General features: G+C 34.2%; 1 protein-coding gene across 1 annotated transcript; it reads right to left on the bottom strand.

Moving 5' to 3' along the window:
• Positions 1-295: 295 nt before the first annotated feature.
• Positions 296-928, bottom strand: LOC149199690 (uncharacterized). Its single transcript, XM_089400652.1, has one exon. It carries the CDS (start codon positions 926-928, stop codon positions 296-298), a length of 633 nt encoding a protein of 210 aa, XP_089256778.1.
• Positions 929-19,499: the final 18,571 nt, after the last annotated feature.

Raw genomic sequence — 19,499 nt, 5'->3', positions numbered from 1 at the left:
CTGTTATTTACCGTCGTGGCCTTGCTTTGCATACCTATGCACAATTTTCTGTTTTGGTTGTTCAGCCTTCAACTTCTTTCCCTGAACCAGTCATTATTGGTACCTTCACCCTTGGCTTACTTATGACAGTATTCTTTTCCACAGACCAAGTTATTCTAGAAATTAGAAATTTGAATCTTGAATCTCTTATAGTTCATATGAAGGCGCCAATTAAATCTAGAAATTTGAATCTTGAATCTCTTATAGTTCATATGAAGGCGCCAATTAAATTGTCACCTGAAAATATATGACAGAATTAATAAAAACAACTGCGGAAAGAATTAATCTTATTCTCTTCTTCCTGGATGGTTTCCAGCTTTGGTCTCCAGCATTGAACTCTGGAATATGTCACTAACTGCTCATACTGTTTCTTCAATTCCCGAGTGTTACAGAGCCCACGCTCATCATCCGCTGAATCCCGACTCACTGCATCGCGCTGTTCATCAGTTTTAAGCCTTGCGTCCTCCATAATCTTTGTGATAAAGTCTGGGCACAGTCTAATCCGACGCCCTCCGCCCACGTTGCTGCTCTCTATCTCAAACGGCTGGCAGAGTGCAGACACCCGTTCGACACTGCGCAGGGGACCTGATACACCACCAGTGGAAATGGGTGTAGTCGGTGGTGATATGAAAGAAGCAATCGATAAGAGAGTTAGCTCAGACTGGAAGAACTGGTGGGGCAGAAGGAAATACTTGTTTCCTACCTTCAGTTCATCCTCTTCAGAAAGCGCCGGAGTCTTGTGACCGATGTAGAAGGAGCCCGAATGGCAAACTAAATGTTGAGGGGATTCCTTCATGATTTGGACGGCAGTCACTGTTTTGTGAAAAATCCCAACATCACCGTCTGAACGAACGAGTTGGATGGTCTTCTTCTCGCTATCCAACGCCATGCAGGACGCATAGATGCCCATACCTTTTTTTTTCCAGCAAAGCACAGCATGTAGAAGGAAGGAGCACTTGAGAAATGGAGTACTGTATATAAAACGCAGAACCAGGCAGAAATGGAGGGAAACTCCTATTTCCACCTCGATAGTCTCATTAATGCGCGGCTACATGCGCCGGAGATAGTCAGTGATGACTAGATAATAAAAAAAAACGGCTTGCTAGCCCACACGTGTTATAAAGCTATAGAGGTGGAAATAGGAGTTTCCGAAATGGAGTGCTGTATATAAAAGGCAGAACCAGTTTGATTGACTTAGGCATACGATGACTTTGACATGATTGATTTGATAGGAATTTTGAATGAAATTTTTCGTCATAAATTGATGTCAAACAGTGCAGTTTCTTCTTCAAAAAGCAGAATGACTAAGAAAAAACAGTATTCCAGTTCCCACTGAGAGAGTTTTTTTTTGACTGGTTGATTTTGTTTATATTAATAGGAAAGTGTTAAAGTGGTCATTTTAACTATTTAATATTATATTTGAATGGGATTTTAAAATGATGTAATTTGAATTTTTGTTTGGGTAAAATTTTATGTGATTTTCCAAGTTTGACTTGTAGTTTGAGGAGGTGAAATCTAGGGCAGTTAAATAGTAGCATCTCAGTAGTCAAAGTCATATAGGTCACACTAGTCTTTAGCTAACTGGATTTTTTAGCACATAGCCTCCCCCTAGTACAGGGCACAAACAACCAATAACGTTTGATCCTGGGTTGCCTTGATGAAGCCCATCCTCCACTAGGTCGCCTTGTTGATGAAGCCCATCCTCAACCGGTGGCCTTGCTGACGAAGCTCATCCTCAACGGTTGGTTTGTGCTAGTGAGACTAGACATAATTTGAATATTTTATATTAAAAAATATTTTAAGATTTTTTTGTATTTGTTAATTCTACTTCAAATTTAATTAGAAAATAGGAAACTGTTTGTGCTAGTGAGACTTGACATAATTTGAATATTTTATATTTAAAAAAATATTTAAAATTTTCTTTTCGTATTTGTTAATTCTACTTCGAATATAATTAGAAAATAGGAGATTAGTAATTTTAGAAAATAGGAGATTAGTAATTTTAATGTGTTGAATTTACATAATTGGATTATTTTATGAGTTTTTAATTTATTTCTACATTAAAAATATAATTAAATGTTATAATTTCATTAAAAAATATAATGAAAAGTTAAAAAATGGATCTTATTAAACTACTTTCACCAATCTTAAATTTTTTTTTTAATTTTGGAAAACTACTATTTATTAAAAATAATTTTGGAAACTACTATCTATTAAAAAATAATTTTGGATCTTATGGATGGACAATTTTTACTTAAATCATAGACTTTAAAATATTTTGGAATTGGAATTTAATGAATTTTGGAATATTTTCAAAATATGCAATCAAATTCAACTTAATCTTAATTTTGTCAAATATCTATAACTTTATTTTTGTACCTTGTTTTTAATATTCAATATTTCTGTATTTCTATACTAATACAAAAATACTAAATATAAAAAATCGAAAGGAAAAAATAAAGTTTCAATTATTATCTATTCAAAATAACTTTGGATCTTTAAATGGATACTTTTTATCTAAATTACAAATTTTTAAAATATTTTTAAATTTAATAAATTTTAGGATATTTTTAAAATCTACAATCAAGTTCAAATTACTTAACCTTTATTTTTTATAAATATTTAAAATCTCATTTTTACTCTTTAATATTCAATATTTCTATATTTCTATGTTCATTATCAATACACAAACACTGAATTTTAAAAACAAAAAGTGCAGAAATAAAATTTTAGAGACTTGAAAAAATCAAAATTAAAAAAGCTGATTTGGATTCTGAAAATATTGCATGGTCATATTTCAAAAATATATTACCTAGATAAGGATGGCAGACCAAATACTAAATATTAAAATCCACATGAAAAAGTAAGAATTGAGAGACTAAATATTAAAAGCCATTGGAAAAAGTCTAACATCTAGGGACAAATGAAATAGTCACCTTGTTTTTACAAAATGCAGCAAAAAGGTGAGTCAATTGTGTCCACTTTGACCGTTGGCGTGACCTTAAGGCTCTTACCATCTATGCAATTATCAAGAGTGAAGCCAAACTCCATCACCTTCATGAGTATTCTACCAGCTTGTTGCCATTTTCCACTTTCACAACATGGTGAGAAGGTCGATGCATATATTATTAAGAATGGAATTTAATATGATATATTTGTAGGAAATGACCTTTTTGGTATGTAATCCAATTGTGGTAGCATGGTTAATGCATGGAAAGTGTTTGAGAAAATGCCTAGGCAAGACGTGGTATCATGGAGTCTGTTGATTTCAGGGTATGTGTGAAATGGGTATTTTGATGTGTCTCTCAAACTCTTCCAACAAATGAAACTGGCATGTGTGAGACCAACCTTTGTCACCTTTGCAAGTGTTCTTCCAGCATTTGCCAACATTGCAGTTCTGAAACACGGCAAGGAAGTCCATGAAGACATAATACGAAGTGGATTTCAGTCTGACATGTTTGTGGAAAATGCACTTGTAGACATGTATGCCAAATGTGGGAGTATAGAAGATGCACATAAAATGTTCAGTAAAATGTCTAAATGGGATGTTGTCTCTTGGACTTCTATTATTGTAGGATATGTTATTCACGGATTTGGCAAGGAAGCCCTTCAACTATTTGAATAGATGCAACACTCTGGCATAAAACCCAACAGTGTCACCTTTGTTGGTGTTCTGTTTGCATGTGACCATGTGGGTTTAGTAGACCATGGTTGGAAATACTTATATTCCATGAATCAATATTACAATATCATCTGTATAATAGAGCATTATTATTGTATGATTGATCTTCTAGGTCATGTTGGGCACCTTTACGAGGCACAAAAGTTTATGAGCAGCATGCCATTAGAACTTGATGCAGTTGTATGGGGGTATTTTCTCAATGCATGTAGAATCCATAACAATATAGAGATTGGTAGACATACGCAAACTGGATTTTTGAGTCAAACCCCCAAAATTTTGCACATTATATGTTGTTTTCAAACATATATGTAGAGTCTACCAAGTGGGATGAGGTAGAGAAAGTAAGAAATTGTATGAAAGAACAAAAGGTGGAAACAATACCAGGGAATAGCTAGATTGAGATCAATAACAAGTTATATTCATTCCAAGTAGGAGACTAAATACACTCACTAACAACATAGATTTATGTGCAAATGGTGTAATTGGATGAAGATATGGAGATTGGTTATGTACCTAACCCAAACTTCTTGTTGCATGATGTGGACGAGGAGCAAAAGAAGCATGCTTTATCTCATCACAGTGAAAATTTAGCCATTGAATTTTGGCTTATTAATACATCTCATGGTTGGCTATTCAAGATCCTTCACATTTGTGCTAACTTCCATTCATATTTTCAAGGATGGACTGTGTATTTGTGGAGATTATTCATGATGTTAGGGAGATAATGATTCAACATCAACTTGTGTGGCAACAATCAAATTTGTTAGTTTTTTTGCAGAGGTAATAGACAAGAAATATTAAAGAAAGAAACATAGGAAAAAAGTTACACACTCTTGATTGTTAAACATCCTCAGCAAGGACATGTAATATAAATGATTGTATCTTTAGAAATTTTAATGAAGTCGCTTGGAAGATGAGTTTAAGTGTGATAGTTGTAATTAGCTACCTTGAAGAAGGGGTCAAAATTTAACCCATATTGTGAATACACAAAAAAAACTAAAACACCCGTGAAGAAGAAGCATGCTTTATCTCATCATAGTGAAAACATGGCCATTACATTTAGGCTTATTAATACTTCTCATGGTTGGCTATTCAAGAACCTTCACACTTGTTATAACTTCCATTCATCTTTTCAAGGATGGACTTTGTGCTTGTGAATATTATTCATGATGTTAGGGAGATAATTTTTCAACATAAAATTAACTGGCAACAAACATCTGTTAGTAGCTTTGCAGAGGCAAGCTGGGCTATTTACAATTGGATGTGTTGTTCATAGCACTGTTTGATATTGTCTCCCTTTATGTTGTAGTGTTGAAGCTTGAATTTTTATGAATGATAGGTTCAATGAAGTGAGTTATTTCACCCATGCACAAATGGTTTCTATTCCTACTCTACTTGTCTGAACCTATTACAATCACCCCCAACATGTGTCCAATAGTGGGATTATTTGGTCACCTGGGAGAAAGTTCAAGTGCATGGAGGGAGTGGTTGTGCATGATACATGAGGATTTCATGCCTGCAAAATGAATAATTTATGATTGATTGCTTTATGAAGAGCACTATTTGGGAATGTCTCATTTAGGTTGCAGATATTAAAGCTTGATATTTTTGTGATGTCTATCAATCAAGCTAGGGATTGCACCAATCCACGGATGGTTGTTATTCCCACTTTACTTGTCTGCACCTAATTCAATCATCCCTAATATTTGTATCTAACTATGGTTTTATTTCCTTGTGAATGAGAATGTTCAAGCACATTGGAGGGAGTGGTGGTGCTTGAAGACATTATAAAAGGGGATGGTACGCAAGGAGTTCATTCATATTGAATGAAGTGCCAATGATTGACCTTTTCGCTAAGAGCACTCTTTCAAGTCATTTCATTTATATTGTACTATGTATATGTTGGAGCTTGAAAGTTTTTATGAATGTCTGGGACAATGAAGCTAGGGATTCCACCCATGTACAAATGGTTGTTATTTGTACTATGTTTTTATGCACCTAACTCAATCACCCTCGACATTTGTATGATGGTGGGTTTATTTTCTTGTGAGGAAGAAATTTCAAGCACAATGAGGGTAGTGGTTGTGCAATGTTCTTAAAGCCTAGAAAAAGTTATAAAATGGTATGATACACAAGGTGCTCATGCCTGCAAAATGAAAGTAAATAGATCTTATACACCACCCTTGAGAAGGATGTGTTGGGATTCTACTCTACCTACTGGCTTGGATTCCTTTTGATGGTAGCTACAAATATTAAATTTAAGGCATGTGAGTGATGGCAGGGGACACATTTTTGTATTTTCTAGGGAAGTGGAAACTTCTAGTGAACAACATTCTTGGCTCAAAATTGTATTGATTAGGACACATGATAGTTTGTAGAATGGACTAATGCTTTATTGTTAATGTGATGCTAGGACTTTCAAATGTTTGGATGTTTAGTGGAAGCTATATACTTACAGGAATTTGCTATAAAAAAAAAACTTTTGATTTGTGGTTGTGATTGCCTAATTAAATATGTATGTTCATTCTCTATTATCCCCTCTTCATATGCTGATTATTATGATTGAAAACCCTTGAGTGGAGATAAAGTGGCAACATAACTCAATTTAGAAAGGGAAATAGTCCTTATGCTAAATTAATGAACATGTATCTAATTGAATATATGAATCGAAAAGAAGGAATCTGCAACACTCAAAACTCCATGTATTAACTCAAAACAAGAGCTCACATTTAGATCTCTCTTACTAACACTCTAAGGATTCCATAGGGACAATCATGTGAAAACATCCTGAAGTAAGGAACTGCTATGCCAAGGTATGGATCCACTATGTGTCGTATCCACTTAACGAGAACACATTCCAAACAATAGGTAAATTCTCACAACTATCCCCACGTGGGATGTTGAGAACCCCAAAATTCCACATGTTCATTAATGAAACCTATAAATTGAGAACTTGCGTAAAAGACTTGAAGTCACACTAAACTTGGACTAAAAGGCTTAGCCTCTGGGTAGTGCAAAGGAACATTTACGATATGATTTGTACTATTATCATCGAGATCATTTTGTATGGATGTCTCTTGGAGTTGAAATGAATATTCTAGGTTCCATAGAACATCTCCCATGATAGTCTTGTCGATGCCCTACTCTTTCAAGGACTGTTCATAAGTCTCCCCACGCTTTTATAGAGAACCAGGGTTGATGGTCCCAAAAAGGTGAGGGTCAATGAATTTTTCGAGCTTGCCTTTTTTCTGCCAGTGCATTGCCCACTTTGCTATATTGAATTGTTCTATGGGAAGAACAAGATTAAGGGTTCGCCTTACACACAAGAGCTCCAGTAACACTACTCCAAAAGAATACACATCAGCTTTCTCTGCCAGTTGCTACCTTCTGAAGTATTCAAGATCAAGGTACCCAAAACTACCTTTCATTGTAGTACCTACATGAGTCTGATTGAGAGTGGGTGCAGTCTTTGAATGTACAAAGAATACCACCTTTTCATGTGAGCCTGTTATCGTGGAGATATCTGACATTTAAATAAGCACAAAGGATTCACGACAGAAGAACTAAATTGCAATATTAACTAGATATTGGAGCTTTATCGGTATCTAGCTGGTTAAATAGTTTACCGAGTGATGGGAGTGTAGATTGGTTCAGTTGTAAATGAAAAGAAATATTGTTTCGCGAAGGCCAAATGCCATGATGTTGTGCTTGAAAACCCTCTCATTGTTGTAGGTCACACCTTCGAGCTCCAACATGGTGACATTGCAAGGGCTTTGATCTTATCTATGGTCCATGGTCACGCCTTCAAGCTATGAGATGGTAACGTTGCAAGGGTTTTGATCTTGTCTCTGGTCCACTATGTGAGCTCGGGTCAATAAACCTAGCACCCTACTGGGTTTAGGGTCATTATCAGCATTCAACAGATAAATCTCGATAGAGAAATGGAAGTCTGGAGACATTGGCTACCATATATCTTTCTAAGCTTGGTTGCCTCTGTCGATGTATGAAAGTTGTCAGTCCTCCAAAATGAGCCTTTTTCCCATTCTCTCCTCCGAAAACAGATTTCAATGGCACTACCATCTCTGCTAATCAACCCCCTTCAAGATCAGAGTGAATCAAGATCACAGTTAATGAATTGATAGACTAGATGTACATGGATTATATGATTGAGATGAACTACATATAAATGGATTATATGACTAAGAGATAAAAGTCCAGTACAATTAACTAGCTGATAAGTCTTAAAAAGATTATTTTTATTTTAATAATAAATCCTTATGAATTTATATAATGAAGATATTAAAATAAGCTAGGAAAATTATAAATATTATCATTAGTTTTAAACAAAGTCTTTATGTCTCTACATTGCCTTCTATTTAAGTCTTTGCCATGGTTTGCCTCTTCATCTGGTCCTGATGATGAACCACACTTGTTGGTTCAAAACGCGTAGGCCAAAAAATTCTCTCATGTGATTTCTACCAAAAGACTTTGCTTAATTCATTATGGATCACAGAATCTTGAATACAGAAATTATAATTAGTTATAAGGAAAATTAATTAACATTATTTACTTTATTTCATAAACCCGGAATATAGAAGATACACTGATTGTATAGAGTATAAAAGAAAACTTTTATTTTACGTTCATTATAGAGTCCTTAAAAACAATAATATATATATGGAGAGGATTTACATAAAATTTTAATATATATATAATATATATATATATATATATATATATATATATATATATATTGTATCATAAATTACATATTTAACAAATATTTTTAAAGCCATTTACAAATTAATAAGATTTAATATTATTTTATAATTATTTTTATTTTTTTTAATTATTAAAATATTTTTAAATAAAATTTAATTTTAACATATATGTTTTTTTGTTTGTCAAGTTGTATGTGATCTTTCAGGTTTGACTTGTGGATCCAGGAGTCACGACTAGGGGCATCTAATCCATCAAAGTCACTCGGGGATCGCACCCAACCTGGGCCACACCAGCCCTAAGCTGGGTACCTGTCCCCCTAGCACAGGGAACAACCACCCCCATGAGGTTTGATCTTGGGTCGTCTTGCTAAAGAGGTCCATCCTCAACTCGTTTTGTTAGTGGGATTTGACAATATTAACAAATATATAAAATAATTATAATAATAATTTAATTTTTAATATATGATTAAATTAAATATCAAATTAATATATACAAATAATTAATTTGTAAATATTAGATTTTAAATTTTAAATTTGGTTACAAGTTCAATTTTTGGTTCTATTCCCCTGATCACGATGTTGCTTCACCAATGCTTAAGTTAAAAAAAATAAAAAAAATACAAGATGAGTAAGTTCCAACAATAATATTTCTAAGAAGAATTTTGATATAAACCTGTCATAATCCGATTATAATGCTCTAATGTGAAAATCAAATTGTTCTACAAACCAAAAACTAAATTGAATGGTTGCATTAAAAGAAAGTACAAAATTAAAGAAATTTAACACATTTCAAAAACAAATGGGAAGTACAAAATGAAGTACTGCATTTCAAAAACCAAAATCAATGTATCTCACTCATCTAGAAAGCTCTCCATTTTAATATACATAGGTCTCTCAGTGTCACAATCCCTTATTCTTTTGTACTTTCAACATGGACCTGAAACTCACTCATCTCTTGTTGTCAGGATTTATAGAACTCTTTAAATCCCCTCTAACGCTCTTTTATTCCGCTTTTTCTCCAGAGTTTCATTGTGATCTTTCATGTATCCTTAATTTACAAGTTTACAGTGTATTTACTTACACCCAATTATTTCTTTGGCATAAACTTGAGATTGTAGCCTCTCCCAAATCAATGAGTAGCGTCTAGGAACGACTCTCTCTAGATTTTTTTCTTACGACCTCAGCATAGAGTTTTAATATTAGCAATTTCCTTATAGATGGAAAGATAAAACCTATATTTAAGAGGAAAAAATATATATCAATTTGAAATATTTTTGGTTGTGCAAAGGTCTTGTCTTATCCTATTTGTTGTCCTCATTATATTTTCCCTAAAATCCAAAATATGTAAACTGTCTACAAATTTCAAATCATGACGTACTTCTCGGGACATTTCTCTTTTTCAGTTACTAATGGATAATTGGTCAAAAATCCATCCCGTATAAATCTTCCTTAAGGTTCCTGCTTGTAAATTGTCATTGCCTAAATAATCCCAGTCAATAGAATGTTTGTTAAAGATAAATATGATCCCACAAAAGAAGATGCAAAGGGAGAAATGATGCAAATGAAATATCAATTCATGCAATGACTATATATCTATATATATATATATATATATATATATATAAATATATATATATATATATATATTCAAATCATTTAATACAACCATACATAAAAATAGAGTAAATTTTTAATTTTTAGAAACAATAATGAAAATCACCAATCGATATTATAACTATTGAAATTCCCAAACCATGTCTTAGAATATTTCAATTAGATGTAGTATTTGTTGCTTATATCAGAAATAAAGGGCGTGTATAAGATGAATTAAAGCACATAGGTGGCACTGGGCTAATAGAAATCAATGAGCCTACTCCTTCTTGGTTTTTGCCACAACAACAGGGAATTGTACATGGTGAATACAATAGTCACTCACACTGCCAAGAACCACCCTGCAGAATCCAATACATATGCTCAAACAAGTGTTATATTGCAAAAATAAGAACCCAATAGATATCTAAAAATATAGTTATGAGTTTCACAAAATAAAACCCTACTATAAAACTGAAAAGAGAAATGTTTTTCAAAACAACAATGGCATGAATCATTCTGAATCATGCATATCAGTAACAATGCTTAATTTGCAAATGCACTTCTTAGAGCTGCAAATGGGGGAAATTTTGATCGACAATACCTCTTAAGGGCTCCATATCCATGACTACCTAACACCAACATGTCAGGATTGTACTTTTTGGTAGTGTTGCATATGACCTCCCTAGCTTCTCCAATCCGAATCTCAAGTTCCAAAGTCCCCTGGAACAATGGCCAAAAGAATATAAGGTCTTTCATTATGAAACTACAAAGGGAAGAAGAATGGAAAGCTGCAGAAAGCCATTTGTGTGGTCACTGAAGGACAATTATGTGAATCCTAATAACATAGGGTTGATCTACTAAATGATCTTTCTCTTAATGTTCGCAATCCTAACTAAAATCAAACAAGACCTTCATGTATAGAACCTACTTGAAATTAAACGTGTCAATAAATTATGAAATACTCATATAGGCACCTATCATAAGTCCAAGTTGAACGAGTATCTTGGTTAAAGATCAGTTTGAATTTTTTGTTTAAGTCCAATTTGAACCAGGTTTAATATGCTTCCCAAGATTACAATGATCAAGGTTGCATTTCTTGAATTCAAATATTGCCATTCAATTGAATATAAAAACAATTTAAAATCTAGAATAAACCCAACAATCTAACTCACACCTACTTCTTTAAATACATTGCACAATATGAGTAGATCTTACATTTTTGGCTTTTCATATTTCCCTTTTTTTGGAAAAAATATTTTGTGTGGACTTCTTGATATCATTTTCCAACATCTGCAACACATTTGTTGGCACCATCAACCCTGCTCACACCAAATTGTAATCAGAACACTGACTCCACCAAACCCAAAACAGAACAAAACACTTCACATTGAAATGCCATTACAATCTCTGAGATGAACCAAAAAACACTCATTCCACTACTTTGTGTGGCCTAAAACATTAAAATCATTTCCATCAATAAATTCAAGAGTCTTATATCATTTTACTGTGAATTATATCCTACCAATTTTCATAACGGACTCATAACAATGGGCCATTCAAGTGGGTATAGTACAGGTGGTAGCGAAGAATTGCTATTATCCTCTCCACCTAGTTCTAGTCCCAACAGATTGACACTCTACTAAAACAAAAATAAAGATAATAAGTGACCAAGAAAAACCCTCAAGAGACTGACCTGAGCTTCCTGTTGCGAAATTGGAGAGCGCACATGAATGAAGATGATTCTATCATCTGATGAAAATAGGTTGTTAAGAGCCTAATGGAGAGTGTTGATGTCATCTCAGTCTCGCTTATGGCCACCAATATGAATCTTCTTGATTTCTTCTCCTCCATGGATTCCATTAATGCACTAGATTTTCTCTTTGCCTACACCTATCTTCACTCCCACTACACTATGAGTTCAACAAGGAGGTTAAATTGAGGTTGAGAAGTTGTATGTTGCAATAATTGGGAAAACCAGTATGTTTGAGTACCTTCAAACTAAAAAGGATTATGACCTTGTGGTTATGTTCATCTTTGTCATATACACGCTTTTTGAATTGTAGTTTTTCTTTTGAACACCGGGTGGAATGGGCAACAACATGGGTGGTATTTATCTGCATTTGTAAACGAATCAGTTCCTTGCACGTTGTATCGATTGCTTTAAAACACCTCATCTTTGCTGGAGTCCTACATCTGGGAATCTAAGTTATCTCACCATCGTCTAAAATTAATTCATGTGAAAGGAAGATCAAATGTCGAATAAACAGAGCAAAATGGGAAAAAGGATAACAACACAAAATGGAGAGAATCAAATGCCACAGTTTTTGTTAAGTAAATCTATCAAGGCCATATAAAGAAGAAAAAGAAAAGAATCGTGTTTGCTTTCTTGTGCTAGATCGTGCAACTGACTCACAATTCTCAATCATCCTTTTCTAACGTCCCTCAACCGGTTTCTCATGGTACTCCCCACTTTATGCCCGAAGTCTGAGAATCAAATGACGTGCAACCCATCAAAGGCGATGATAAAGCGAGTTGATTGTCCTCGTATCCACCTTCCAAGAGCGGATTGTCAGGGATCCCTAATGGACCATTATGTGGAACAAAACGCTTGGTGTCGTAACCTACCATCATATGTTGTTGTTGTTGCTACTGCTGGGAAGGGAACTATAAAGCTGATACTGGTACCACTCTGCCTGTTGTTGCAAATTTTGTACTGTTGTCATTGCATCCATCCCTATGCACGCTGCAAACCGAGATTGGCTGGGGGCTCTCTATAATAACAATATTACTGTTATTGTTATTACTATTACCATTCTTGTCTTCCCTGACTACCCCGACTTTCACTAAAAAAATCCTCCAAGGTCAGGTCAGTTCACCGAAGGTAATTGTATCAATTTAAAACATTTGAAACTATATCAATCTAACGACACAATATTCCTCAATCGTCTAACATTCAATCCTACGGTGCAAACTGGTGTAGAGTAACAATTGAGGGAGTTCTTTTAGAAAAAACTAATAACGTCTTGTAGCGTAATTATTGCCTTGCATATGAAAAGAAAGTTTTTAATTATATACTCATGAAATGAAGTAATGTGTTTGGCCAAAATTATGATCATCGGCTTGCAAGCCCTAATAGTTAACTTCTTGATGTCTAAAGAAATTCTCAACCTTAACCAACGTAACTTTAGCCCTAATATTTTCTTGATGTTTAAAGAAATTATCAACCTTAACAAATGCAACTTGGGCTCTTATATAAACAATAAACAAAGAAAGTGAATTAGCAAATTGAAAATTGCTTCCCACCGCAACTCAGAGGCATTGTTTAGAATTGAAGCTCTTTTGTATCGAACTTCTTGGCTGGCTGGTTATTTCATTAAATAAAATCATTAAAGTAACTGAGCCTTGAGCCTGCTACGACATCACGAGCCTGAGTCGATTTCTGGAATTCCGGATACCATGGACATGGACGAGGTGAATGTTTATCAGGTATAGGAAATGAATTCGTAGACAACATAAGGATCTACCCTTAATTCTATTATGGATTCCTAAAATATTCATGTTGCATTCCTAGAATATTCAGAAACCGGACTAACAAAAATGCCCAAACCAAACTGGATGGTTCTCTGCCATCATTTAAACCTCAGTAGACTTGTGAACCCTTGCTGTTAATTTTAGGTGGAGTGGCAAACTAAATGTTGAGGGAATTCCTTCATGATTTGGCCCACACTCACCGATTTGTGAAAGATCCCAACATTGCCGCCTGAGAGAATGAGTTGGATAGCTTTCTCCCTGCAATCCAACGCTATGCAGGACAGGTGGATGCAGGGGTTAAATTTGACAGGTGCCCCTACCTATCAGAGAATTCTTTTATGACGGTTTTACTTTTAAATTGCCCATCACATGACTTGTAATATTTATTTGTACAAGTTGCATTTAATTTCTGCAAATTGTATTTATAATTGTTGCAAAATTTCCATGTTGTGTTGTACCAATCAACTCAAGTGTCATTGCTACACTTTAATTTGAGACTTGCTGATGATATTTATGTGATTTTTCCAGATAGTTAAAATGTTCAGCCTTTTTTTCTTTAAGATGGAAATAGTGAGAAAATAAATGGAAAATATGCATCTACATCTCTGTAATTTTTTTATTTCTAAAAAATAGAAAAATATATATTAGAAAGTGTGTGTGTGTGTGTGTGTCTATATATATATATATATATATATATATATATATATATATATATATATATATATATATATATATATATATATATATATATATATATATATATATATATATATAATTACTCTCATATGAAAATAGTGAATGTAAATATCGTTCAACTAAAATTAGACAAAAAAAATTCACATAACAGAAATTGAAGCACACATACCATGTTTTCCATTTAAGTCACTTGGATGTCAATCTCGTTAGAATAACAATAGCTCTGAAATAAGTTTCGAACCAAAAATATAATGTGTATGAACTATGTAAATGTTCACAAAGTACATTCAATATCAACATGTACACAAACTAAATTTTAGATAGCTTCACCAGAAGAGGTAATTGTTAAAACACAACACTATTACAAACATAAACATAAAAGCAACAACTTTAAATATTTAAGATTCTTCTTTTTTTTGCATCTTTCCAGATGTCATATATCCTATCCAATTCCACCATTGATGAATCAAGGCCATTGAGGGACACTCGCATCAAGGCATCCAATGTAGCTAGTGATAGCTTTGTTCTTCGTACATCCTTTATTATGTTTTGTCTTGAGAATCCTCTCCCACAAGCAACTGTACTTGCAAGAATAATAAGTATTGCCTGCCATAACTTTAACATGTTAGGAAAATTTGTATGAAACCTTGTAACATAAAAAATCCTCCATGCATCTTTCATGGATGATCCCTCACAATTAACACGAAGAGTGTCAGCAAATGGATGCAACTCTTTCAAACAAGCCTCTAAATCAAATGTTGTTTTGTTTCTTCACTTTCATAATAAGGATGTAAGTGTTGAAATTTTTTTACAAGCCAATGCTTTGAATTTCGTTCTCTTCCATAAACATCCTCTAAATAATGGCAAGGGCTAAACAACTTTGCTGAGTTGAAAAATGCAAGATCAGGGAATCTTCCATTCAAATTTTGTACAAGTGCTTGAACATAATATTTTGCAAGTTGTTTGCAACTTTCTAGTGAACCTTCAATACAAGGTTTCCATGATTGTTTCTGTATATCAACATAGTCATCATATGCATGTGGAATTGCCACAAATCGTAATTCATGTTTGTGAACAAGCCCCTCCTTATCACAAATTTCTAGAAAGCCAAATTTAGAGGCATCTATAAATTTAGATAAATAACATGTGCCATCTGCAAATTTGTCACTTCTTAAAAACCACCTTTCCAAAGTGTTTACAGTAACATCTATGGTTGCGCCTAAAGAGCTGACATCAATGTACTCTTCCTAGAATTTCTTGTTCAACTTGTTTAATTCACACATTATATCTGCAAGCATGTGTAAACAAAATTGTACTGAAAAGATCCTTGTCTTATCATACCATGAGCCTTTTCTTTCATTTTCCACAATGTTAATATGGGAGGCATAAGTAAAACAAGTTTTTCAATGACTTGTCCCCTTGAAATCCATCTAACTCCGTGGATTTGAAGAGCTTGGAGAGTTTCAAGTTGCATAAGTTCTTATAGAGCAATAAGCTGACTATTTCTTTTCGTAGAATTTTGCACCCAAGAATATATCTTATTTTTTAATTTCCCAACAAACAATAATTCAGGTATTATTTTTGAAGCATCTGATGTGGCTAAAGCTTCACGATGAGCAATGCAATGAACACCTACAAGATTAGGTACATCTTTCTTCAAGAAAGAAATAAAACCATTTTCATTACCAACCATTGAAGAAGCACCATCTATGGAAACTCCTATCAATCTTTCTTTTGAAAGACTCCTTGATTCAATTAAATGTTTGATTACATCATAAGTTGTTTTCCCTCTTCCATTAAAAACATTTATGAGCTTTAAAAACTGTGAAATTGGAGGCCCCAATCCTTTTGAGTTTAAAAATGTGGCATAAACTACTAGATGCTTTTCTAAGCTACGATTTGTACTTTCATCTAGCATCAATGAAAAAAAAGGGCTATCTAGCATTTTTGAAATGTGTAGCTCTTCAAGATATTGAGATATAGCAAAAATGAATTCTTTTGCAGCCATGTGATTTGTATATGATGTATAATATTAATTCTTTGTCATATTTGGTGTGTGTAAGGACATTGTAAACAAGCAAAGAGATTCATATTTTGATAATGGTAGATCCTCTTGCACCATCCAATACACTAATTTCATAGTAGTGATGACTTTTTCTTTGTTCATATCGTCAATGCGCATGCAATGTGTTCTATAATGATCTTCTTCTCTTTTCCACATATCCACTTTTCCTGTGAGAGTTTATGCATGCTTGAACTAGCATGAACAACTATAGAATCATGTTGCAATGTAGAGCAACCCGTCCCAGTTCCCCATGGCCCCATCGCCTTATGCATTTCATAACTGTTTTTCCTTCATGTTTTGCTTCCCTCAACCACTTATACTTAGTTTTCCACTGATCATGAAACTTTCTTCTTACTTCCATTTTTTTTTTCCTTTTGGGTGCTAGGTTTGCCCTCGTGAAATTCTTCATCACATTCTTCATTATGCCCCAAGATATCAAATTCTTCATCATGCCCCAAGACATCTAAATCTTCATTTAGATCAAAATCTTGACCTTCTTTATCAGGCAATGAAACTTGAGATTTACTAGACCATCCAAAGAAATTTTTGATAGCAAGTTGATTCCCTTTTTTTGAAGACATTTTTTGATATATAATACCTATATAATAAAAATAAATTAATTAGTATATATGAATTTCAATTCATGAATTAAAAACATATTAAAAAATTAATCTTGCACTGATTTCAAGAAAAGATATTAACCAAGGAATATACCTATTTATTCATTATAACATTTAATAATATGCTTATTAATTCTTTAAATTCTTTAATAGTTTCTAGTCTAGGTAAAAGTTTTTCAATATTTATAATAAAGTGCCTATTCTTTCTATCTATTTCAGTCATTAATGTTTCAGTGAATTAAAAAAAAAAAAAACTAATCTTTTATTTGGTTTAAATAGTATTAAAGACATATATAAATATAAAGTTTTGCTAGCATATTTATAAAAAATAAATAAATAAATTATATACGAATTGACTTACCTCATATTATAAATAAAAAAAATTATATACGAATTCATTTTCATTAAAAAAATATACAATAAATTGACTCACTGTTTTTACATCTTTATTATATGAAGGTAAAATAATATTCACGTGGTAATTAATATTTTTCATCTAAATAATGAATTCATTTTCATTGAAAAAAATACAATAAATTGAATCACTATTTTTACATTTTTATTATATGAAGGTAAAATAATGTTTTCACATCTTTATTATATGAAGGTAAAATAATATTCACGTGGTAATTAATATTTTCATCTAAATAATGAAACATGGATTGGTCTTAGCCCCACAGGGTAGGCGAGTTGGTAATCACGTTGCGGTGTAGTTCATCTGTAAAGCAGACTCCGTATTTGAGGTCACGAGTTCAAATCCTCGGATTTACCTGGAGCTGTGTTATAGCGGGCAGGCACAGTTCCCAAGGGTTATAGTGGTGGCGGCTAGAATCGACCCCGTGTTACGCAAGTTGCGAGGCTATCCCAGTTGCCGATTCCCTTGTCAACAAAAAAATAAACATGCATTGGTCTTGAAATTTGAATAATTTTTTTTTACCAGCTTAAGAATTTCAAAACAGATCTACTTATTAAATTTCACACTTTTTACTGACCCATATTCACAATTTCAAAGAAAAATATTTATGATTTTGTAAAAAAATAATTATATTTCATTGTCAACGCACCTAATTTCGTCTCTGCTCATGGCCTTTTTACAAGAATTCAACTAATTATGAGAGCCTGCAGTTAGAAATTTAGAATATCGCTATCATTAATGGTGGTAGAAGAAAAACAGAACAGACATTTCAAAGTCTTGTGGACTCAAAATTTATTGAACATCTGATCCAGGTGGATGTTGGTGGCCACCCACCTATCCCATTTGGACCCCCACAAATTTCTCTTTCAGTTTCAGTTTCCTAAATTGTAGCACAGTTTACTATTTTTAGCAGTTTTTCGGGTCCTGAACTTCCGGAGCCGTTTTGAGGCCCTAAACGACGTTTTTTGGGAACTCTGGGGCAACATGGGTTCATGGATTGATGTTGCCTCCCAAAGTCGTAGTGCTCAGATAGATCTTTCTAACGAGCTATTGTACGCGTCAAACGGAGATCGTATGCCAAAGTTACGACCCCGGGAAATTGATGTACAAATTTACCCAAACGGGGCCCACAATCTGGCGTTTCATCTTCTAGGGTTAGGTTTCGGGATGTGAAAGGTTTTCTATTGTTTATCAACAATAAATAGGCTTTTGAGCCTCATTGTAACATAGTTCAGAGGCATGTAGCCACCACATCTCTTCTCAGAGATAAGCTACCATTGCCCTAGCTGGTTTATTTCCATTACTGTTTGTAAGCATATTTCAGTATTTTCCATTAATGAAATGAAGTATTATTTCCACTGCATCTTTGTGTATATGGTTATCTCTGTAATTGGTTGCGTTCCTGTTTAAATCCGGATCAGTGGTATCAGAGCGGTCTGCTTTTTCTCTGTTTTTCTTTGCATGTCCCCAACGAGGTCGGGATATGAGGAGTTAGGGCTTGAACTGGTCAAACCTTTGCAAGACCAGCCTCGCAAATCCCGACGGCCTCCCATGGCGGATGAGAAGAAAGACGAGGGGGCAAGAGATCCTATCAAAATCTTGCTCGAAGAAGCGCTCGAGCGGCAAAGGAATGCGATGATGGATAGCTTTGTGCAGATCCTTAAGCGGCTACCCAGAGGCGACGCATCGGCTTCCAACAGACTACTCTGGAAACACCACACCGTTTAAGATACAAGTTAATTTTGAAATCCCTATCTTCGAGGGTCAAATAGACGCAGATGCTGTAGATAAATGGTTAAATCTGCTAGATGGGTATTTTTCTGTTCACGAATTTTCAAGTCGGGAAAAGATTGTTTTCGCTCTTCTCAAAGCAGCGCCCCACGTCAAGGACTGGTGGGAAACCTACTGCGAGCAGAAGGATGAAAGTACAGGCTCACTATTTTCAGCCGCACCCACTTGGAATGACTTCTGGATGCCATCAAGGAGCAGTACTACCCTGTCGGAAGCTATGAGGACAAATACATCAAATGGACCACACTGCGGCAGGGATGAGACCAAGATGTGCCAGAGTTCACAAACATTTTTCATACCCTTCGCACACAGTTGGGTATCAAAGATTCTGAGCTGCATCTGGTAC

This window comes from Pinus tabuliformis, chromosome 2_1, assembly GCF_031772625.1.
Source record: "Pinus tabuliformis cultivar Carrire ecotype Pingquan chromosome 2_1, CPIR1, whole genome shotgun sequence".
Classification (NCBI taxonomy): domain Eukaryota; kingdom Viridiplantae; phylum Streptophyta; class Pinopsida; order Pinales; family Pinaceae; genus Pinus; species Pinus tabuliformis.
This window is presented reverse-complemented; position numbering and strand designations above follow the sequence as displayed.